Raw genomic sequence first — 23,983 nt, forward strand, 5'->3', positions numbered from 1 at the left:
CAATGATGACTTCTAGTTTTCTCTCCAACTTCTTCTAGCCCATGCTTTAGAGCAGCGGTGTCAAATTCGGGATAGAAATGATCACTAAACTTTACATAAGGATCCCTGTAGGATGCATATTGACTGAGAAAACCATATATTAACATAATCTACGTTCTACAGCATTTTTAAAATTTTGTTAAATATTTCCCAATTACAATGACACCTTGGCTGTATTTGATTCTATTGATCATTTCCAATGCCTGCCTTCAAGTCTGATTCTTTGACATCACTAAGTCTTTTCTAGCCAGGAATCTGATTCCTTTTTCCCTGATTCTTTCTTATCTTGTCACTTGTCAGTCATTCCCCATCATGTTAAGATATTCAATGCCAAAGCCATGTTCCTATTAACACACTAAGATGACATTTTGTCTATCATAGATCAAAAAAAAAAATTACAAGGCACATACTTGGAGAGAGTTAGGTACTTGTCTATCACAGGGATTTCTAATTAGTTAGTCTGTATTATGTTAATCTCTCATGAGGGTGTAGAGGAATGTCTAGGGACTTTTGTTGTTTAAAGCTTCAAGCAGTGCCTGGCTCCTATTAGGCATCTAACACATCTGTGGAAGGAATGGTTGCAGAAACCTACCTCTTCTTCTGTAAGAGTTGGGTCTTCCTCTCGAGACTTGTAAGACAGCGAACTAAGTCTCTGTTAGAAAGAACAAATACATATCAAGATGAAGTACTGTGAAACCTACAATTCAGTCTTCCTTTTGCATAAGCAGCAGGATATTTTGTTCATAAAAATTCCTTTCACATTATTACAACAGATTTTCAGATAAGCTGCCATAAGGTTTTGGGATTGGGTTTGATAACTTGATCCTGAACAATAATTTCCAATATAAAGGGATATAAAGAAATTGAGCACTTCAGTAACTATCTGGCCTACTAATTAATCTGCTCAGGTGACAGCTAGTAAAATCTTGTTTGTGCTTTTATATGATGGTGAGCTAAAATAATCCAATAAATTCAAGAGGATATTGTTTCAGTTACATTGTGGTAAGTGTAGCAGAAGGGAATAATCTTTTAAAAATACAGTATTTCTTTTTTTTGAAATTTTTAAAATTTATTTAATATTTTTAGTTTTCAGCATTGATTTCCACAAGATTTTTAAATACAAATTTTCTCCCCATTTCCACCCTCCCCCCTGCTCCAAGATGGTATTTATTCTGATTGCCCCATTCCCCAGTCAGCCCTCCCTTCTGTCACCCCACTCCCCCCCATTCCCTTTTCTCCTACTTTCTTGTAGGGCAAGACAGATTTCTATGGACACTGCCTGTATATCATATTTCCCAGTTGCATGCAAAAACAACTTTTTTTTTTGAACATCTGCTTTTAAAACTTTGACTTCCAAATTCTCTCCCCTCCTCCCTCCCCACCCACCCTCCCTAAGAAGGCAAGCAATTCAACATAGGCCACACATGTATCATTATGTAAAACCCTTCCACAGTACTCATGTTGTGAAAGACTAACTATATTTTGCTCCCTCCTTTATTCAATTTTCCCCCTTAACTCTGTCCCTTTTCGAAAGTGTTTGCTTTTGATTACCTCCTCCCCCATCTGCCCTCCTTTCTATTGTCCCCCCTTTTTTATCCTCTTCCTCCTTCTTTCCTGTGGGGTAAGATACCCAATTGAATGAGTATGTTATTCCCTCCTCAGGTCAAATCTGATGAGAGCAAGATTCCCTCATTCCCCCTCACCTGCCCCCTCTTCCCTTCCAACAAACTGCTTTTCCTTGTCACTTTTATGTGAGATAATTTGCCCCATTCTATCTCTCCCTTTCTCCCTCTCTCAATATATTCCTCTCTCATCCCTTAATTTGATTTATTTTTTTAGATATCATCCCTTCATATTCAACTCACCCTGTGCCCTCTGTCTCTCTGTGTCTCTCATATATATGTGTGTGTGTGTGTGTGTGTGTGTGTGTGTGTGTGTGTGTGTATGTATGTATGTATGTATATTCCCTACAGCTACCCTAATACTGAGGTCTCATGAATTACACACCAACACACCATCTTTCCATGTAGGAATGTAAACAAAACAGTTCAACTTCAGTAAGTCCCTTATGATTTCTCTTTCTTGTTTACCTTTACATGCTTTTCTTGATTCTTGTGTTTGAAAGTCAAATTTTCTATTCAGCTCTGGTCTTTTCACTGAGAAAGCTTGAAAGTCCTCTGTTTTATTGAAAATCCATATTTTGCCTTGGAGCATGATATTCAGTTTTGCTGGGTAGGTGATTCCTGGTTTTAATCCTAGCTCCATTGACCTCCAGAATATCATATTCCAAGACCTTTGATCCCTTAATGTGGAAGCTGCTAGATCTTGTATTATCCTGATTGTTTTCCCACAATACTCAAACTGTTTCTTTCTGGCTGCTTGCAGTATTTTCTCCTTGATCTGGGAGCTCTGGAATTTGGTGACAATATTCCTAGGGGTTTTCTTTTTGGGATCTTTTTGAAGAGGTGATCAGTAGATTCTTTCAATTTATATTTCACCCTCTGGTTCTGGAATATCAGGGCAGTTCTCCTTGATAATTTCTTGAAAGATGATATCTAGGCTCTTTTTTTGATCATGGATTTCAGGTAGACCAATAATTTTAAAATTATGTCTCCTGGATCTATTTTCCAGGTCAGTGGTTTTTCCAATGAGATATTTGACATTGTCTTCCATTTTTTCATTCCTTTGGTTCTGTTTTATAATATCTTGATTTCTCATAGTCACTAGCTTCCACTTGCTCCAGTCTAATTTTTAAGGTAGTATTTTCTTCAGTGGTCTTTTGGACCTCCTTTTCCATTTGGGTAATTCTGCCTTTCAAGGCATTCTTCTCCTCACTGGCTTTTTGGAGCTCTTTTGCTATTTGAGTTAGTCTATTTTTTAAGGTGTTGTTTTCTTCAGTATTTTTTGGGTCTCCTTTAGGAAGTCATTGACTTGTTTTTCATGGTTTTCTCGCATCACTCTCATTTTTCTTCCCAATTTTTCCTCTACTTCTGTAACTTGCTTTTCCAAATCCTTTTTGAGCTCTTCCAAGGCCTGAGACCAGTTCATATTTTTCTTGGAGGCTTTGGATGCAGGCTCTTTGACTTTGTTGACTTCTGGATATATGTTTTGGTCTTCTTTCTCGCCAAAGAAAGATTCCAAAGTCTGAGTCTGAATTTGAGAGCGTTTTGGCTGTCTGTTCATGTTCCCAGACAACTACTTGACCCCTTGAGCTTTTTATCAGGGTACAACTGCTTGTAGAGTAGAGAGTACTTTGTCCCAAGCTTGAGGGGCTGTGCTGCTATTTTCAGAGCTACTTCTGCACGGCAAGCTCTGCCACACCAGCGCTCCTCCTCCCCCAAGAACTGCCAACCAGGATTGCGGCCCAGATCCAGGCAGGACAAAGCAGGCTTTGCACTCTTGCTCTAATCCGCTGCTTAATTCCTCCCACCAGGTGGGCTTGGGGCCTGAGGGCACTGCAGCTGTAGCTCTGGAAGCAGCCTCAGAGCTGCACCACTTCTGCCACCCCAGGGGAGGTGGCTGACCATGAACTCCTTTCATTCTGTCACAGAAGCTTTTCCCACTAACCTTCTCTGTTGTCTTTGGCATTTGTGGGTTGAGAAATCTGGTAACTGCCACAGCTCACTGCTTCAGGGTGTTACGCCTGTTCTGCCCGGCTCCCGGTCTGGTTGCTGCTGGTACGGCCCATGCTGGGCTGTGCTCTGCTCCACTCCTAGCTCTGTGCGATAGACCCTTCCCAGTGACCATCCAGGCTGTCCTGGGCTGGAGCCCTGCTTCCCTTTGCTATTTTGTGGGTTCTGCAGCTCTAGAATTTGTTCAGAGTCATTTTTTGTAGGTGTTTGGAGGGACCTGGGGGGAGCTTACGCAAGTCCCTGCTTTCCAGCTGCCATCTTGGCTCCACCCCTAGTATTTCTTTAACAACTTATAGAATTGCATATCAGCTTCTTCAATTCAGGAAAATCATCAAGTCATTTAGAATCTTTTCCCAAGCCTGTGGATACAGAAGTCATCTTATCTGTGTTTGAAATGTGACCACACTGTAAGGCTGACATATTAGGAATCCTTAACTCATGAGTAGGGCTGGACTGTTTTAGAAGACAACCAGGTATCACAAGTCTCACCTGGGTGGACTGGATAGAAATTTCATTCTTTTATAGTGAGGATCAGGATGCATATGAAACCTGGAGCAGTTAGGTTGACACAGTGGATGGAGGGCCAGGCCAAGAAAATTCATCTTCCTGAGTTCAAATCTGGCCTTGGACACTTATTAGTTATGTGACCCTGGGCAAGTCACTTAACCCTGTTTGTCTCAGTTTCTCATCTGTAAAATGAGCTGGAGAAGAAAATGGCAAATCACTCTGGCATCTTTGCCAAGAAAACCCCAAACGGGATCACAAGAGTTGGATGTGACTGAAAAGATCGAACAACAAGGTAAGGGGAGTGGGCCGGTTATTAAACAGAGGCTTTGAGTACAGCAAACATTAAAGGGGTAATAGCACAAAAAATGTAGCAGTTGTTGCTAAAAGGAAAATCATTTTCTGTTTACGGTGTAGAAAAGACTACTAGATTTTCCAGACTAATGTGTATCAGACTATTTTTCTCTGATCCCTATGCATGTGTCTTACTGTAGAAGAGAAGACCGCTACATGACCATTTTATTTTAATAACAGTTGACATTTATATTGTACCTTTCAGATTACAAAGTACTCCATAAACACTTTATCAATTCATTTTCATGATAATCCCCTGTTTTATGTATGATTATCCTCATTTGGCTGATAAGGATATCAAGGCAGAGAGAGTCAAAGACCACCGTCAATCATGTGGGGAAAGACAAGGGACATTAGAGAATTATGGGTTACAGGGGCCAGTCAGTGCCATGGGGACAACGTCATCTTGGGCAAAGCAACTGAACCCAAGTTTCAATTTCCTCATCTATAAATGGGGTTAATAGTTTTCAGTGCTACCTACCTCAGTAGGTTGACTCGAGGCTAAATCTCATTTATATATTAATGTATTAAAGGACATTGTTTGGTGCAATCAGCATATGTCTGCATCTGGATATACCATGTTGATGTGAGGACAAAAGCAAAGCAAATATGGAATTTTTGTCAAACAAAGACACATCTAATGAATTTCATGAGGTGGGGCAAAAAATCTAGATGAATAAAGAGATGAAAGAAAAATGATTTGGATGTTATTTCAAGAAGTGACCAAAAAAAGCCACATACTTCTAACAAAAATTAAGGCCTGTCACAACAGAGGACTTTCTGAATTGCACAGTTAAAATCAGAGTTACTTAATGAACTACAGTTTGTATTGCCTGGAAAAAAAAATTTATCGGATAATGGCTGACAATGTATAGCACTTTATGATTTTTAAAAGATTTAGCCTAAAAATCAATTGCCATTTTTGGCTACAGTGTGGGTACAGGGCTTCAGAACAGGTCAGACCTGTGTTTCAATGCATTATGCATGTACTTAGAGATGAACATTGGGAAGATAGGATAAAGCTGTAGCTTAGAAAGACTTTGATTCTGAAGACATTTTAATTAGATGAACACCTTTTCGGTGGCACTTGGGGGACTGCATCTGTCATCATCTGATTAATTCTTCAGAGCCTTAACCGTTTCAGTCAATTCACAGTCCCTGAAGACAGAGTTTCATATAATGTGTGTCTATTAGATGGATATGTGGAGAGTTAAACACAAAGGAATAAATTTCTTGGTATTGATAATTAGGAAGGATTCTTTTTTAAGCTTCCTTATAACAAGCAAGAAGACAGTGTACTTGAGTTTTTGTTTACACTTATGAGTATACTTGTTCTCCCTTCTTCCCTCTCTCCTGGAAAAGGCCAATTGTGATTACATGATGTTTTTTCACTTCCTTTAAAGACTCTATCCAAGGCCCTGCACTGTTCAACATTTTTAACAATGGCTTGGACAAAGAGATAGTATGCTTGTAATATATTCAAATGACATCAAATGGGGAAGGACAGGTAATGCACTGGATGTCTAGGTCAGAAGCCAAAAAGATCTCAACAGGAAGGATGATGGGGTGAATCGAATAAAATGAAATTTAAAAGGGAAAAATATAAAGTCATACATGGGTTCAAAAAAATCTACTTTCACAAGTACAACACGAGGGACAGCAATTCTTTGGGAAAATATAATGGGAGGTTTTAACACCTGGCCCAGAAAAGGTGCTTAACAAATATCGATCTGTTTGATTTTAGGGGATTGCAAAGCTTTACATGAATCAAAGTAATAGTATGAAAGTTCACAAAGGGAATGCTGTCCTAGGCAAAATAAAAAGAGGAACAATGGGCCTCTGTTCTTGTCAGACTGAATCTGAAATCCAGTGTCTATTTCTGGCCACCATGTTTAAGACAGAGATAGACCAGCCGAAGCATGTTCAGAAGAGGGCAATACCGATAGGACAATGAGAGGGCTGGAGATTGTGCAAGGAATGGTTTTTGAAGGAACTGGGGATGGTTAGCTTGGATTAGAGAAGAGGTAGGGTAGATAGGAGAGAAGTCTTTAAGTGAGTGAAGAGTTGACATACTGAAGTGGGATTAGCCTTAATCTGTTTATTCCTATTTTGCAGATCCAGGAGCAATGGGTGCAAATCATAAAGAAGCTTAGTGATGGGTTCTCTCTCACTGGAGGTTTTTGAGAGACTGAATCATCACTTGGTTGGTATGTTGTGGAAAGGATTCTTGTTCAGGTACATCTTTCTTTTGAGATCCTTTCAAACTCTTAAGATTCGTGTATCATGAGAAAAGTTTTTTTTTTTTTTAGGGGGGAAGTCAAGGCAATTGGGATTAAGTGACTTGCCCAAGGTCACACAGTTAGTAAAATGTGTCAAGTGTCTGAGGCTGGATTTGAACTCAGGTCCTCCTGACTCCAGGGCTGGTGCTCTACTCACTGCACCACCTAGCTGCCCCTATAAGTTCTTTTTTAAAAATAATATTTTATTGTTTTCCCAACTGCATGTAAAAAATTTTTTTAACAATTATTAAAAAAATTTTAAGTTCCAAATTCTATCCCTCTCTCTCCCCTCCCTGAAATGGTAAATAATCTGATATAGGTTATATATGTGCAATCATGCAAAACACATTTCCACATTGGTCATGCTATGAAAAGAAAACACAGACCACCCCCCCCCAAAAAAATGAAAAAAAAAGTGAAAAATAGTATGCTTCAATCTGCCTTTGGTCTCCATCTGTTTTTTCTCTGGAAATGGCTAGCATTTTTCATCATGAGTCCTTTGGAATCTTCTTGTATCATTGTATTGCTGAGAATAGCTAAGTCATCCACAGCTGATCATCCTATAATATTGCTGTTACCGTGTACACTGTTCTCCGGGTTCTGCTTACTTCACCTTGTATAAGTTTATGTAAGTCTTTCCAGGTTTTTATGAAAAAAGCTCTTAATCCACATTTTGGGAAAACGTCTAAGGCCCCAAAATTTACTTAAGTAAATAAATATGAATATTAAAATTTAAAATCCTAGTCCCACTTCATTGCCTCATCTCGGCTTCGACATCATCCTAGGTACTCAACGATCATGCCCTCTGACTGTAGGTGTCCCTTAGGGTTCTTTCCTGGGCCTTCTTTTCTTATCCCTCTATATTACTTCACTTGGTGATCTCATCAGCTCCTATGGATTGATCATCTCCATGCTGATGATTCTCATATAGCTCTGAGAATCTCTTGCTCCAATCTCTTTGCTGACCTCCAATCTCAAATCTCCAACTGCCTTTCAGACATCTTGAACTGGATGTCCAGTAGGCATCTTAAATATATCCAAAACAGAGGTTGTTATCCTTTCCCTAAAACCCTCCTCCCTCTTCCTGCCTTCCCACCCTGTCACCACCTTCCTCATTACTGTAGAGGGTAACACCCTCTTCCCAGGTTCTCAGGCTCACAATCTAGGAGTCATCATGGACTCCTCACCATCTCTCAAACTCCCTACCCTCATCCCCCATATCCAATCTGTTGCCAAGACCTGTCAATCTCACCTTTGCCACACCTCATGCAACACTGCCATGACTCTAGGACAGGCCCTCATCACATCATACCTGGACTACTGCAATAGCCTGCTGGTGAATCTACCTGCCTTGTATGTCCCTTCTCCAATCTGTTCTCCATTTAATCACCCATCCCCAACTTAATAAACTCCACCTTCTTCCTACAGCCTCCAGAAGCAAATACAAATTGTTCTGTTTGGCATTCAAAGACCTTCGTAACCTTGACCCCTCCTTTTCTTCTTACTCCCCAACTGGTATTCTTCAATCCAATGACAGTGGCCTCCTAGCTGTTCCATGAATAAGATACTCCATCTCTTGGCTCTGGGCATTTTCTCTGGCTCTCTCCCGTGCCTGGAATGCTCATCTGCTCTGACTACTGACCTTCCTGGCTTCCTTTACATCCCAACTAAAATCCTATCTTCTACAGGAAGCTTTCCCTAACACCTATTGTAGTGCTTTCCTTCTTTCCTATTTATTCTATATAATAGCTTGCTTTGTATATATTTATTTGCATGTTCTCTTCCTCATTAGAGTATAAGCTTCTTGAGGGCAGGGATGGTCTTTTGCATCTATCTTTTTGTATCCCCAGTGTTTAGCACAGTAACTGCCACATAGCAGGCGCTTAATAAATGTGTTTTGATTATTGATTAAGTCAGTGGAGCATAAGCCTTGTCAAGTTCTATCATGTTAGAAAGGCTTTGAGGAAGACTTCAGTAACGGACCAAGTCTTTTTTCTGGGACCAGCCTCACTAAGTAGGGAGAGGAGTAGCAATAACAGGCAGGCTGCTCGATAATGATTTTTTTGGTCATAGCAAGCCCTGAAACAAAGAAAAAGAATGGCCTGGTCCTGTGTGTTCTGTTACTACGTCTGCAGTAACACAGGCAAAGTTAAAGGAAAGAGTGTAGCAGGTGCTAAGAATCACACATTGATAGAATTTAATTTGACGGTTGGTACTCTAAATGTGAGATCCTTGTCCAATGACCAAGAAGTGGGCATATTGCTAAAGCAGCTGTCATATCAATCTTGACATTCTTGCCGTAAACAAAGCCAGAAGAAAGGATGAAGTTGTAGGTAAATGGAAGTCTGGCTCACAGGTACTCCTTGGAGAAGCGAAGAAATGAATTGGCTAAATGGGATTTATTGTATGCCAACAGGCAACAAGAAACATTATTTCATGGGATATTTAGCCATCAGGCATCGCCAGAGTGGAAAAATTCCGCTGTGCCTCATCCTCCTACCCCCCCCCCCAAAAGGCAACTGAGAAAGCATGAATAATTACTCAGCTATCTGCCTACTCTCTAATAAATACCAAATCTTTCTGATATAATAGATACACAAATCAAGTGAAAAAGTATTAGTAAGGAACAAGGAGTCTTTTGCAGGTGATGTTCAATAATAGACCACATTGGACCACTTCAAAATTAAGCAGAAAATGTAGAGGATTTAAGGGTGCTCCAATCCTAAGCATCCTAGAATCCTAGAGTTCTCAGTGCTTTGAAAAAAGTATTTGACTGGGTGGAACAAAACAATGTCTTACAGTCAGTTTTACAACAAAATGTCTCCCACTCATACATCAAAATTATACGAGTCTCTGGAAATTAGAATAACAAAAATAACCCTGTTCAATGGTACTCTTATAATAAACATCGGGCAAGGCATGGAACATGAAGATGCTTGCCAAAGGTATTCATCACCAAGATGGAGGAGATCCAGCACAGAGTTCAGGTTGAGGAAGTATTTCCAGTGCACAGTGGGGTCCATCAAACAACTAATAATTAAAGTGTCATACATACTGTGTATCTTATGGTACAATATGATTTGTGGGGGTAGGAGGGCTGGTCTCTACTCCCATGGTCCTCGTCCACCCCCTTTCCAGTAAGCCATAACTCCTAGACCCGAAGGAACCTGGGAGCAGGCACCCTGAGGACACTACCACTATTTACTGTAGTATTTATGTATTTCTTATCCATTTAACATGTATAAAATTGCACTGCCATTCTTATTAGATTCCTATCTTTTTAAAAAAATATGTCACTAGTGAAGTTTTTGAGTGTTGTACTCCTAACCCCATTTTTCCCATAAGCCCTGTGGTTTTTATTGAGTGATTTTGCATAGCCCAGTGATTTTTAGGAATGCATATCAAGTCATAGCAGTACCACTAGGAGGAGGAAAGAATATGTATGTGTGTGTGTATATATATATATATATATATATGTATATATATATATATGTGTGTGTGTGTGTGTGTGTGTGTGTGTATATATATATGTGTGTGTGTGTGTATACATATATATGCATATATATGTATGTATGTATACATATGTCTGTATATTGCCAGAAAATATAGTGTCTAATTTTTTATATTGGATTTTTAAAATGCTGGGAATTATTTAAAGTATGAATTGTTACAATGTGGAGATATCACACCTAGTTGCCCACACATATTATATATTTCTACATAAAACTAACTTGGATTATAAGGTTTATTATTCTAATTTACATATAGGAAGTGAAGTCTAGGCTACTGTTTAATAGCAATTAGCCCATTAACCTTCTTATCTGTTAGATACTATCTGTAAAAAGCTTTAGCTGCCTCAGGCAGGATTGTGGGGTTTTAGTTTTGTTTGTACTTTTTAATTTTTACTTTACTTTCAATTTTTACTTTTTAATTTAGTTTTGTTTTTACTTTTTAATTTGGGGTGATATGAAGGGGTGGAAAACCAAACTCCATTATTTTTATATGGCAAGAAACTTTTTGTTTGAAAACTGTTATTCATAATATAATTTTTTCAAACAAATAAACAAAGCAGTTTTCCAGAGGGCCAAGCAAAGTGAAAGATAAAGAGCTCTGCTGGAATCTCATGTCTTCCTTTGGATGCAGCCTGACTTTATCTCCCACCAATTCCTACCAAGTTAACTTCTGATGATCGTGCCTTATATTAAAACAGGAGAGATGGCGATGCCTTCATGTTTCCACCCTATTTTCTGCCTAAATGCAAAGGACTACACTTGGTTTAAAAAAAATCAGTTAGAGAAGTAAAAGATGAGGATAAGGGTGTAGAAAGCAACTGATATGGAAAAGACCTGGAATAGGAGCTGATCCATGCTTACTGATTGAGTAGTGAACTGCAAGTTCCGTATGGGTAAGACTAGAGGGAAGACATTTAACTTATATAGGTTGAAGGAAGTGAGGCTATTTAGCTTGGAGAAGAAGAGTTTCTGAGGGACCAGTATGTGAACCGCTGTAAATCAGTCAATTGACTAGCATTTATTAAGTGCCTTCTGGTGCTAAGTGGGCTGCTGGGGGCTCATCTTCCGAGTTCAAATCTAGCCTCAGAAACTCACTAGCTGTAACCCTGGCCAAGTCATTTAACCCTGTTTGCCTTAGTTTCCTCATTATAAAATGAACTGGAGAAGGAAATAGCAAATCACTCTAGTATCTTTGCTAAGAAAACCCCAAACAGGATCATGAAGAGTTGGACATGACTGAAAAAACAAGTGAATGCACTAGGCAATGTCCTAAGTTCTTGGGATACAAAGAAAGATAAAAAAGGTAAAGGTAAGAAAGGTAAAAAAAAAATCCCTGCTGTCAAGGATCTCCTAGTCCAATGGAGGAGACAACATACAGACAACTATGTACAAACTATAGACAGACAGACTGACAGACAGACAGATAGATATAGATAGATCTATATCTATATATACACTCACCCATATATACATATATGTATACATACACACACAATGAATTGGGGTTAGTCTCGGAGGGAAGGCACCAAGATTAAGGAAGACTGGAAATCTTGCAGACGCTGAGACTTTAGCTGAGATGTGAAGGAAGCCAGGGATGTTAGGAGGTGGTAATGAAGACAGAGAGACAACGGGGGGGGGGGACAACCAGTGAAAATGTTCTGAATTGGAAGATGGGAGTATCATGTACAAGGAACAGCAAGGAGGTCAGAGTACATGGAGGGGAATAAGGAGTTACATGGTAGAAGGGACAGAACTGGTCTACTTGGCCTCATGGGGCAGAATGTGGAATAAAGGATGGAAGCTGCAGAGGCAAATTTTGACTTAATATAAGGAAAAGCTCCCTCACCATCAGAGTTGTATAAAAGTGGAGTGGGTGGCCTCATAAGGTGGTGAGTGCCTCATCACTGGAGATCTTCAAGGGAAGACTGAATGGCTACTTCTTACAGACAGCAAGGTTATCAGTGATCACAAATGCTACATCCGGTGGCTTTTTCTCAATGCTCATTATCACTGACCCCTCCAAGCTTCTGAAACTATTTGCCACTCCCCCTTCTCCCTGGACACTCTGTCCTTCCTTGGCTTCTGTGACATGGTTCTCTTTTGGTTTTGTTCCTCATTGTCTGACCTCTTCTCCTTATTCTCCCATGATGGAATACTGTCCATCTCCTCCCACTGAGGGTGTTCCTAGGACATTGTCCTTTGCGCCCCCAACCTCTCTCGACACTTATTCTCTTGGACATCCCATCGACACCCAGATCAGGTCACTTCTTTACAGATGACACCAAGACCTACACTTTGTTATTGTTCACTTGTATCCAACTCTTCACGACCCCACTTGGGGTTTTCTTGGCAAAGATACTGGAGTGGTTTGCCACTTCCTTCCCCAGCTCATTTTATATGAGGAAACTGAAGCAGAGAGGGTTAAGTGACTTGCCTAGGGTCACACAGTAGTAAGTGTCTGAGGTCACACAAACTCAGAAAGAGTCTTCCTGACTTGAGGCCTGGCACTCCATGCACTATGGTGCCACCTAGCTGCCTCCTGCCCACTAAGGGTGTTCCCAGGGCTTTATCCTTCGAGTTCCTTTTTATTCATCTCTCTCAGCAGTCAATCTCTTGGACATCTCAGCAGCTCCTGGATCAGGTTATCTCTTTACAGACGACACCCAGATCGCCATATCTAACCCTAATATATCTTCCAAACTTGAGTCATACATTGCCAATTATCCTCCTAGATAAACCACATTTATGAGGCATTTTAAAGTCAATATATCTAGAACAGAACTTATGACTTACCTCCTTAAATCTGCTACTAGTTCCAGCTTGCCTGTTTCTATTAAGGGCAGCTATCCTGGTTTGTAACCTTAAGAATCATCCTTGACCCGTCCCTCTCCCTCATACTTAATATCTAATCAGTTGCCAAGTCTTATCAATTCTAGCTCCACAGCGGCTCTCAAGTCTGTCTCTTTCCTTATAGCCAACATTCTGGTTCAGGCTTTCACCACCTGGACTAGCCTCTAAATTAATCTCCTTTCTTCCAGTCTGTCTCCAACCTACCCTTGATGTACCTGCCTAAATCACAGGTCTGAACATGTGTCCTTCCCTGCTAACTGTCTTCCTTAGCCTGGCATTTAAATACTTCCACAATCTGGCTCCTAACCTACCTCTCCAGCCTTATCTCATACTGCACCCCTTCGTGAACTCTGGGTTCTATCCAAATTGGACTAATAGCTATTGTCTGAACCTCATATTTCTAACCTTCATGTGTTTATACAAGTCATTCCCCATGCCTGGAATCCATCCTCTCCAACTTTTCCTCTCAGAATCCTCATCTTCTTTCAAAGTTTCAAGTTATGTACCACCTGACTGGTCTCCATGATGCTTTACTTAATTTCCCCAGTTGTCAGGGCTCTCCCTCCTGTTTTCTGTGTACTACATTTAATTGGGCACATGTCATGTTTCCCTAATCAAATACAGGTTCTTGGAGGGCAAGGACTGTTTTATTTCAGTCTCTCAGTTGGTAAGTGTTGGAGCTGGGGCAGGAACCCAGGATTTTTCACTCCAAGTCCAGTCCTCTCTTCACTAAATCATAACGTTACTGATCCAAACTAGCACTTTTATGGTCTGGTGATAGTTTCTATTAGAATTTGTGTTATTTGAAATAGGAATATATGTGCTGCCAAAAATTTGTGAGCTCCTCTGCGGCCTTCTCAGACTTTGATTTTGTCTATATTTGGGACTGACATTTTTGGATTTTCTATTTTTATTTCTTGTGCTACTAGTTACAAGTGACTTAACATCTCATCCAACAGAGTGAGACAACTATTTGTTGAAGAGAATGTAGAAGTGATTCTTGCCTTAGGCCTGAACTGGACTTTTGGGCTCTCCTCCAACTATGATACTTTATGATTCTGTGCTTTGTAAAACTTCATGTTTTATAATAATTTCATCTGTTATTATTGTTAACATATTGTCATAGGCATGTGTAGTTTACTTACATAAATAATTTACACCATGAGGTTGTCTTACTTGTGTATGTCAGCCATAAGTCTGAGGGACAAAGCATGATACACATCCAGCTTGGGGTGATTATGTGAGGTTCTGTGGTGTTTTAACCTTGGGCAAATGAACTAACTTCTTTACTTCTGTTTCTTCATCTCTACGATGGGAAAAATAATATTTGCCCCTAACCAGACACATTATGAAAATTGGTTAAGAATCAAAAACAGTTCTGAGAGAGGTGCGTTATAAACATAAGTTGTCACCCTGGTAATGAGAGAAGAAAAAAAAAATCCTAGTTCTAGCATTCAGGAAAAAGTCTTCATCATTCAAGTAGCATGAACATTTGTGGAACAATTTCCCAGAGGAACATGCAGATTGGAAGCCCCCATGGGTGTTCCATAGTACGTACCTGGAATAAAATTTTAAAAAGGCTCACCCCAAGTTGGGGGTCAACTTTGCACACTTAAATAATGTTTGCCCTTTTTGTGCTATAAGAATATGAGGAAAGAGCTTACCTTGTTGATTTGACTAGTAGCCTCTGTGGTCCCTTTATCTGCCGCCTCCCCATCTGCTTTATCCTGCACGTTTTCATTCTCATCAAGGAGTTTTACAGGGACAGGTGGTGGGGCTTCTTCCTCTACATCCAAGGAATTTCCAAGCACACTCTCTGCATTGACACTGTGTCGACTTTTTTTATTTCGGTCCACAGAAGCATACTCCGCAGACTCAACTTTGTTCACAGGGTGAGGGCCCTGAATCTCTTTAAAGGCGGTTACAGAGTTTGGTCTTCCATTTTGGCTTTTTTCTAGGTTGGCTGCTGTTCCCACTTCCTTTATTTCCTTCACAGTTTCATACAGACAATCTTCCACCATGTTTTCCTGGGAGGAGCTATCTTTGAGAACTTCATATGGTCCTTCCATCCCAAGACCCTGGTCACTGTCCACATTTCTCGTGGTAAGAATAGTATCCAAGGAATCATTAGGAGGAATTCTAGGTAATTCTCGACTTTGATGACATTTTGCTGACTTTCCTGTACTGTCCTGGGAATCCAGCAGGTCAGAAACAGAAGTCTGTACTTCTTCGTAATGTTGCATACACGTCATGGTACTGTCTTCTGAAAGAACTGCAGTAGCAGCAGGAGAAGAAAGAAACAATTAAAGGAAGAGATTCAATCACCCCTAAAGCATTACATTGCGTGATTTACTATACAGTAAAATGAGGAAAAATCATAATACTTCATCTTCTTTGACTTTAAGAAGAAAATTATAGAGACATGACTATGGACTAAGGATTCTTATTATTTTACTCATAATTTGGAAGGAAATGAACGAGCATATCTCTCAAATTTAAACTGTAGCACTTTAATAAATCTACTTAGTTGTAATAACTTCACCCATGATGACTTTAGGTTTTAAATTAATTTCTTCAACAAAACGTAATTTTTATCTCCAATGCTACTCCACTGAATAAGGGACACAATTTGTCTCAGAAGAATATTCCTTCACTGTATTACAAATAGCCTTACATACCTTTCATTCTAAACGGTAATGACCTGTTGCCATACTTCAATGCATGTCTAACACTAATTTACCATAGACCCCCACAACCAAAATCACCTTTTGTTTTCACTTGTGGGAAAAATAAGGATACTTATTCTAACTTGTAGTGAGTGGTCACCTCTTTCCACATTCACTGACTCTACTGGTCCTTTAAAGTGATGTGAGATGGGGCAACCAATGACAATTTTGGGATGAAAGCTCCTTTGGAGGGTAAATAAAGGTCATTTCCTCCATGTTACCTTGGCAGAATACCAGATTTTTTGGTACAGAAATTACGGCATTATTTGTGATCATCTCTACATTTCTGGAGGCACATTTGTGATCAACCAGTAAACACAGCCAGCTCACCTATGTTAGAAGTAACATCACCCATGAGCAAAGGGGCTGGGTATATTTTTTCTTTTTTTTTTTTTTTAGGTTCTCTCCCACCCCTGAATGTTAATCCTGATAAGAAGGCTGAGGTCAGAATTCTAAATTTTCAGTTTGGCAATGAATTGTTAATGCTGTAAGGCCTTATGCAAGCTATTAAACCAAAGTTTTTCATTTTATTGGGCATGTCTTTACAAAGTATGATACATATGGACCAGTAACTCTAGTTTTAAAAATATATATAAAATACCACCTGTATTCTAAGATCTTAGATTTAACAAAAGTTGGAAGATGTTTCACATGTTCATCTTCTAACTCTAACGGAACTGCAGGAAGGATCACTATGTACCTATTCAGTTCAACAAACATTTATTAAGGACCTTCCAAATGATAAGCACCATGTTAGCTGCCAAGAGCTGTAAGATACAGCTAATTCAGATTACACTGTCAGAGAAAGTAAATTATAACTTGAAGCCATAGAACCAGGAAATATCAGAGCCAGAAGAAGACTTAATAGCTGTAACTCAATGAGAGTGACTTTGTAAAACTGGTTCTACAAGTGAGTAAACTGAGAGAAGCTAAATTTCAACAAATTACTTAAAGTTTCTGGACATCTGTTAAGTTCAGGACATGATGAGATATGTATGATAGGATTTTTACATATAGGAAAGCTCAGCAGAACTTACTGTCTCCATTGGTAAGGCCCCCATTTTGTTCACTGCTGACAGGAAGTTCAGTACCCAGACTGGTTACTGAATGGCTGAACATCTCCTTATCTGAAGGCTGTAAAAAAATGAACATATGACATAGCTAAGAAATGTATTCTGTATTGTAACAAAGGAGTTAAAACAAAGTGATTCTTAAAAAAAAATCTCAACAACCTACATGAAATATGTAGCAAGAGAAGAATTCATCCTGAAGATAGCAAAGTATGGGATGTCCCTAAAATCTGGACCTATAGGCAAAATGCATATTTTGAAATATTTAGAATATTAACAGACCTTAGCCCCTGACTTCTTTTTCTGGGGTATGCTAAAGGAGAAGGTGTACTTAATGAAAATCACAGATGCAAAACACTTAATTGAATGCATAAAGAGTGAATGTGCTAAAACTGATGGCAATGTGGAGTTGTTGCATCGAGTTCACGTGAATCTTGCAAAGCACATCAACCTTTGCATCACAAATGATGGAAATCATACTGAAGATGTTATTTGTTAATATTCCAATTAAATAAAGTATTGTTGAAAATTTCATTCATTTCATTTCTTGAAAATATGCATTTTCGCCTATGTGTCCAGATTTTAGGAACACCCCGTACAGGCTGGGACCCAGCTGAATTCTCCTAACATTACCCTCCAAACAACTTTAAAACAATGCCTCAAACATGTATAACCCATATCAGGTTGCTTGCTCTCTAGGGGAGGGGAAGAGGGAGAAAAATTTGGAACTCAAAATCTTACAAAAAATGAATGTTAAAAACTATTTTTACATGTAATTAGAAAAAATAAAATACTATTTTTTAAATGCCTCAAATTAAATTTTGGAGTATCAGGGTCAACAAAAAGTCAGAAGGAGATATTTTTCTAGCCAAAGACAACTTAGGAGGTCCAGAAGAAAGGTTTGTGACACTGAGGTGGACACAAGCCTGGAGTGGGCCAGGAGCACCAGTGGTGGGCCTTGGAGGTGGCTGTGACAGAAGCTTCAAGAGTTCTCCACCCAGACACAGCAAAGAGGTCACAGCTGGTCAAAAAGAGATTACAGGGGACTCTTTCCTGGCACTGGGTGCAGCTGTAGCTGACCGACAAGTCTAGAAGCAGTTCTGGGTGGCGGTTCCCAGATGGAGAGAAGCATTTGTGATCAGTCACAAGGGAGCAGGGGACCTGGTCACAATTCCAGGGCCAAGAGGAACACTAGTACTTGCAATTGTAGGGAAGCAGGGACCTTCCTGGTAAAAACCAGAGCACAGACCAGGAGACCAGTGACTACACCTCTCCCAGGATAATACAGCCTTGGAAGCACTGAAAACTTGCAGACCTCCAGAACTAGCTCTGAAAACAGTCACACAAAAAAGCCTAAACCTTGGGACAGTGCCTCCCACATCTAGCTGAGCAGAGTCTAACTTTAAAATAAAGTTCAAAGTGAAGAAATCGGGTGGGAAAATGGGCAAACAATAACAAAAAAGGGGCTCGACCATAAAAAGCTACCACAGTAGCTGTGAAGACCAAGACATAAACTCTCAATAAGACAACAAAGTGAAAACAACTATGAAAAAGGCCTTAAAGAGGAATAATCATTGGACCAAGGCCAGCAGAAATTCCTGGTAGAGTTAAAGACAAATGAGTGGTAGAGGAAAAATTGGGAAAAGAAATGAGAGTGATGCAAAAGAGAATTAACAGCTTAGTAAAAGAGGCACAAAAAATACTGAAGAAAATAACACCTTAAAAAACAGAATTGGCCTAATAAAAAAAAGGGGGCACAAAAGCTCACTAAAGAAAACTAAAAAAAATCACTAAGGAAAAGAACTCCTTAAAAAGAAGAATTGGTTAAATGGAAAAAGAGGTAAAAAAGCTCACCAAAGAAAAAAGTTCCTTAAAAATTAGAATTGGGAAGCAAATGACTCCATGAGACATTAAGAAACAATAAAACAAGGTAAAATGAATAAAAATATAGAAGAAAATGTGAAATATTTCATCAGAAAAAGAACTGACTTGGAAAAGAGATCAAGGAGAGAAAATTTAATAATTATTGGACTACCTGAAAGTTATTGTCAAAAAAAAGAGCTTAGACATCATATTTCAAGAACTTATAAAGTTTTAATCTTCAAGCATTGCCTGCTGCCACCACTACACCTTTATACAGAGGGTAGTGGTGGTACCAGGCAAAGCTGGAACCTTGCTCTAATAGTAACTGGTTCAAAGAAGAAAGAATATATAAACACACTCAATTGGGTATAGAAATCTATCTTACCCAACAGGGAAACAGGAGGAGAAGATAATAGTTGGGGGGGGGAGGGAGAACATAAAAGGGTGGGCAGATTAAGCGAGGCAGTGGTCAGAAGCAAAACCAACTTTTGAGGAGGAACAGGATAAAAAGAGAGAGAAAATACCTAGAAGAAAACAGGATGGAGGGAAATACAAAGTTAGTAATGATAACTGTGAATGTGAATGGGATGAGTTCACCCATAAAACAGAAGCAGATAGAACAATGTACAGAAACCAGAATCCAAAAATAAGTTGTATACAAGAGACACACTTGAGACAGAAAGATACACATAGAGTTAAAATAAAGGGCTGTAGCAGAATCTGTTATGCTTTAGCTGATGTAAAAAAAAAGGCAGGGGTAGAAATCATGATCTCAGACATAGTAAAAGCAAAAATAGACCTAATTTTAAAAAAAGATAATGAGGGAAACTACATTTTGCTAAAAGGGACTATAGGCAATGAAGTAATATCAAAATATTTTGTAACAAGTTTAAAGGCCTCATTTATGAAATATATAGGAAATTGAGTCAAATTTATAAAAAAAATACTCAAAGGACATGAACTGGTAGTTTTCAGAAGAAGAAATCAAAGCTACCAAAGTCATATGGGAGATGCTCTAAATTACTTTTGGTTAGAGAAAGGCAAATTAAAACAACTCTGAGGTACCAGCTCACTTCTGTCAGAAATGCCAAATTCTGGAGGAGATGAGGGAAAACTGGTATGTTAATGAATTGCTAAGGGAGTAGTAAACTGGTCCAACCATTGTGGAGAACAATCTGGAACTATGCCCAAAGGACTATAAAACTATACATACCCTTTGATCCAGCAATGCCATTACCAGGTTTATATCCCCCCAAAAAAAATCAAAGAAAAAGGAAAAGGACCTATATGTACAAAAATATTTATAACAGTTCTTTTTGTGGTGGCAAAGAATTGGAAATCGAGGAGATGCTCATCAATTGGGGAATGGCTTAACAACTTGTGGCATATGATTGCGAAGGAATACTACTGTGCTATAAGAAATGATGGGGGGGGGCAGTGACTGCAGAAACACGTGGCAAGACCACTATGAACCGATGCAAAGCCAAGTGAGAACTGAGAGATCACTGGGCACAGTAACAGCAATGTTGTAATGATGATTAACTGTGAAAGACTTGACTAATCTGATCAATACAATGATTTGAGACCATTCCAAAGGACTCACCATGAAAAAATGCTATCTACCTCCAGGGTTATGAACTCGGAGTGCAAACTGAAGTATAATACTCTCTCTCATCCCCTCTCTCTCTCTCTCTCTCTCTCTCTCTCTCTCTCTCTCTCTCGCTCTCGAGTCTCTCTCATTCTCTCTCTCTCTCTCTCTCTCTCTCTCTCTCTCCTTTCTCTCTCATTCTCTCTCTCTCTCTCCCTCCCTCCCTCTCTCTCTCTCTCTCTCTCTCTCTCTCTCTCTCTCTCTCTCTCATATGGCTAATATCTAATACTAATAACTAATATGGAAATATGCTCTGCATGACTTCACATGTATAGCTGACATTGTATTATTTGCTTTCTCTATGGGTGGGTGTTACAGCAATCAGACTTTTCCCTATTCTTCCCTTTTGAGATGCTAAGACTATCAAGTCTCACCTTTGTTTGAATGGGTAGGAAACCTTTTGTTTTACTTTTGTTTTACTTTGTTTTGGAGTATTTCTTGCTATTTCTCAGCACTGAGGCAATCAGGAATCATTGACTTGTATGTAATGTGATGCTGGGGATGGGGAACTTTCACACACCCAGCCTGGGTGAGGTCAGAGCCCTCAGGGCTCCAAACAGGATATAATTGAGGGGAGCTTGGTGTTTGAATTTTGGGGCTCACTCATAGGAGTGTTGAGATTCTGGGCAAGCCGTTGTCACTGCATTCCCCCCACACCCCGCCCCTGGCTTTGATAACCCAGACAGATACTGGTGCTTCTCTGGTAACTATGTATTGTGATTTGAATCAGACAAGATCTGTCTGTTGATGTTTGTAATTTTTTTTTGTATTTGCCTTGAAGTTCAGGGGGCTGATCTTTTCCCCCTGAACCAAGTGAATGATATAGGTATGTCTGATTAAACTGAGACTGTTAAACCCTTAAAGTTGCTTTCCTTAGAAAAGCAGATCAAAGAACCTGTGTTGGCAGCCCTTCTGTGTGCTGGTTGTTGTTGGTCTTACACAGCCACAGTAGCTGCTAGCCACACTGCTGCTACAGTGGGGGAGGAGCGGGATGGTGGGAGAAAAACTGGAACTCAAAATTTAAAAAGAAAAGAATGTTAAAGGTAAATCAATAAAAATTGTCGAGGGCAGTTCCAGGAAGGAAGGAAAGAAGGAAAGAAGGAAGGAAGGAACAAATTTATGTTCTACACAAATCGTTCAATATTAACCAAGGAACTACAGGGTATCTTTCAAGGAATCTGATTAATTCCCTTTGCCTCTAGGTGGGAGCATCCATATACTAGATCTATTATAGTCTAAAAGATTTTTAGAGAAGAATCCATGATCTCACCTAAGCTATTATTAAAAGCAACACTAGTTAATCAACAAGTATTTATTTATCACTTAGCTTTCATCCCTGACCCAGAAGATTGCTATGAACTTACCTGAGCCTTCTAGAGGAAACAAGACCTAGGGGTTGAGGGGTGGGGGTGTTAGGCTAAAAGGGTGGGAGAAGAGTGTGAGAAAGATGGATGAGAGGGGGACTGTTACCCCCTTTGCCTCCTCCCCTAGTCCTGAGGCCCAGAACCCACTTAGGCTGCTTGGCTGTTTATACTTCTTATACAAGATGGGAGTCATTTATTCTCTTCCTAAGAGACAGAAGACCACTAAGCTTTGCCATTCAGCCATCTTCTACAATTGTCTGACCTATCATGCAACTTAAGGATCCCTGGGCCTTGCCATCTGCTCAGCCACTGTACCTTTTTCTGTCTATTCTGCAAGTGAACTTCCTTTTATGTTCTGTCTTCCCCAATCAGGGTGTCAGTTTCTTGAGAGGAAAGCCTGTTTCAAATTTTCTCTTTAGATTCCTAGCCCTTACCACAGTGTTTGGCACACAGTAAGTGCTTAAAGAATGTTCATTTCATTCATCCATTCATGTGCCAGACACTTTGATAAGAGCTTGGGACACAAATAAAAAGCAAAACCAGTCCCTGATGTCAAAGAACTTGCATTCTAAATCTTACTTATTCTCAAGAATATATATAAATAAGGGCAAATGGGACATCCAGAAATAAGAATGACCTTTCAGGATCACTTTGCTATTTTACTCATGTTAGTTAGCCTCCTCATACATTATAATATATGGTAAATTTAAGTATAATACAATAATATGTGGCTACTGTTAGCAAATTTTGTTTAAAATTGTGGTTAGAAAGAATTTAGCTATAGTATATGATTATAATCAGGAAGGTAACTAATTGGCAGTAGTGTATCTCTGTTTAAATTACCTCCATAGTAAAGTTAAGCAATTTACAAGTCAAAACAAAGCTGTCAACACTGAAAGCATTTCCTTAAAAAATCATGCTGTTTCCCTTCTGCTCCACATTCCAAATATCAGTATAAAACGATCAGAACTGAAAATCCCATATTCTAATCTGCCCACATGACAATTTGTGTTACTACTGTGAATGATGTGAATTATTTAATCCTCCTCCTTCCCCCATGCCCATTTTATAGTATATGCCATATAAGACAAGAGAAAATCCTGGTATAACACACTAAGTCTTTCCCAAATGGTCTTCTGTAAAAGGGATGGAATGTGGATGTATTTGGGTGCATGACTATCTCCACATGATAATCCCCACAATAATGGGGGAGACAGCATGCAAACAACTCTGTACAAAGAAATATACAAGATAAATTGGAGATCATCAACAGAAGGAAGGCAAAATTCCAGTCATCCTGCTTCAATTATGGTTCTGGCCTAAAGAAGACAGAGAGAGAGAGAGAGAGAGAGAGAGAGAGAGAGACAGAGAGAGAGACAGAGAGAGAGACAGAGAGAGAGTTGGGGGTGGGGGACATGACAACTATCTTCTAGTATTTAAAGGGCCATCATGTGGAACAAGGTTTGGAATTGTCGGCTTGACCTGAAAAGGCAGTCATAGCTAATGACAATGTGGAGTAGTTTCAGAGGTATGGCTTTATATTGGATATGAAGGGGAAAAACAAGATAAAACAAAACAAAAAACCACCCTGAACTTCTTGATACTTAGAGTTATTCAAAAGTGGAATGGGTTGCCTGGAAAAATAGCAGCTTTTTCCTTAGAAGGTGAGGTCTTTCAAGGAAATGTTAGATGATCACTTTGTTAGAGATGCAGTAGAACAGCATTCGTGTCAAATTAAAATAGAAATGGATCTCTGATGGTCACATATTGGCTTAGAAAATCACAAATTAACATTATCTATGTTGTATTATTTTGTCATAATATGTCATAATATTTTGTTCAACCTTTGCCAATTACATTTAATCTGATTCTAGCTGAGGCTGGCATTTCCACTGCAGAGGTGACTCCTATTTAGCTACTGGTTGGACTAGATGTACTCTCTGGTCCTTTCAACACTAATATTCTATGTTTCTGTAAGTGGGGGACTGACTCTATTTGGGAAAAATGTATTCTACTATATGGTCTTTTCGGTAAATTCTGAAGGATTTAGGGGTCCAATTTATCCCGTATAGATCGTTTGTATGTTGTCTTCCCCCCATTAGACTGTGAGCTCCCTGAGGGTAGGTTCTGTTTTTGCCTTTC

The 23,983-nt window shown here is 39.4% G+C and overlaps 1 protein-coding gene across 1 annotated transcript in view; it reads right to left on the minus strand.

The window, feature by feature from the left end:
• Positions 1–23,983, minus strand: part of PAG1 (phosphoprotein membrane anchor with glycosphingolipid microdomains 1) — a 236,346-nt gene that overhangs the window by 14,563 nt on the left and 197,800 nt on the right. The window contains exons 7-9 of the mRNA XM_036740325.1: positions 16,934–17,030; positions 14,835–15,442; positions 632–691 (exon numbers count right to left, since the gene is read on the minus strand). Coding sequence (XP_036596220.1) covers positions 632–691; positions 14,835–15,442; positions 16,934–17,030 — 765 coding nt within the window. The remainder of the gene's footprint in view (positions 1–631; positions 692–14,834; positions 15,443–16,933; positions 17,031–23,983) is intronic.

Source organism: Trichosurus vulpecula, chromosome 1, assembly GCF_011100635.1.
Source record: "Trichosurus vulpecula isolate mTriVul1 chromosome 1, mTriVul1.pri, whole genome shotgun sequence".
In the NCBI taxonomy this organism is placed as follows: domain Eukaryota; kingdom Metazoa; phylum Chordata; class Mammalia; order Diprotodontia; family Phalangeridae; genus Trichosurus; species Trichosurus vulpecula.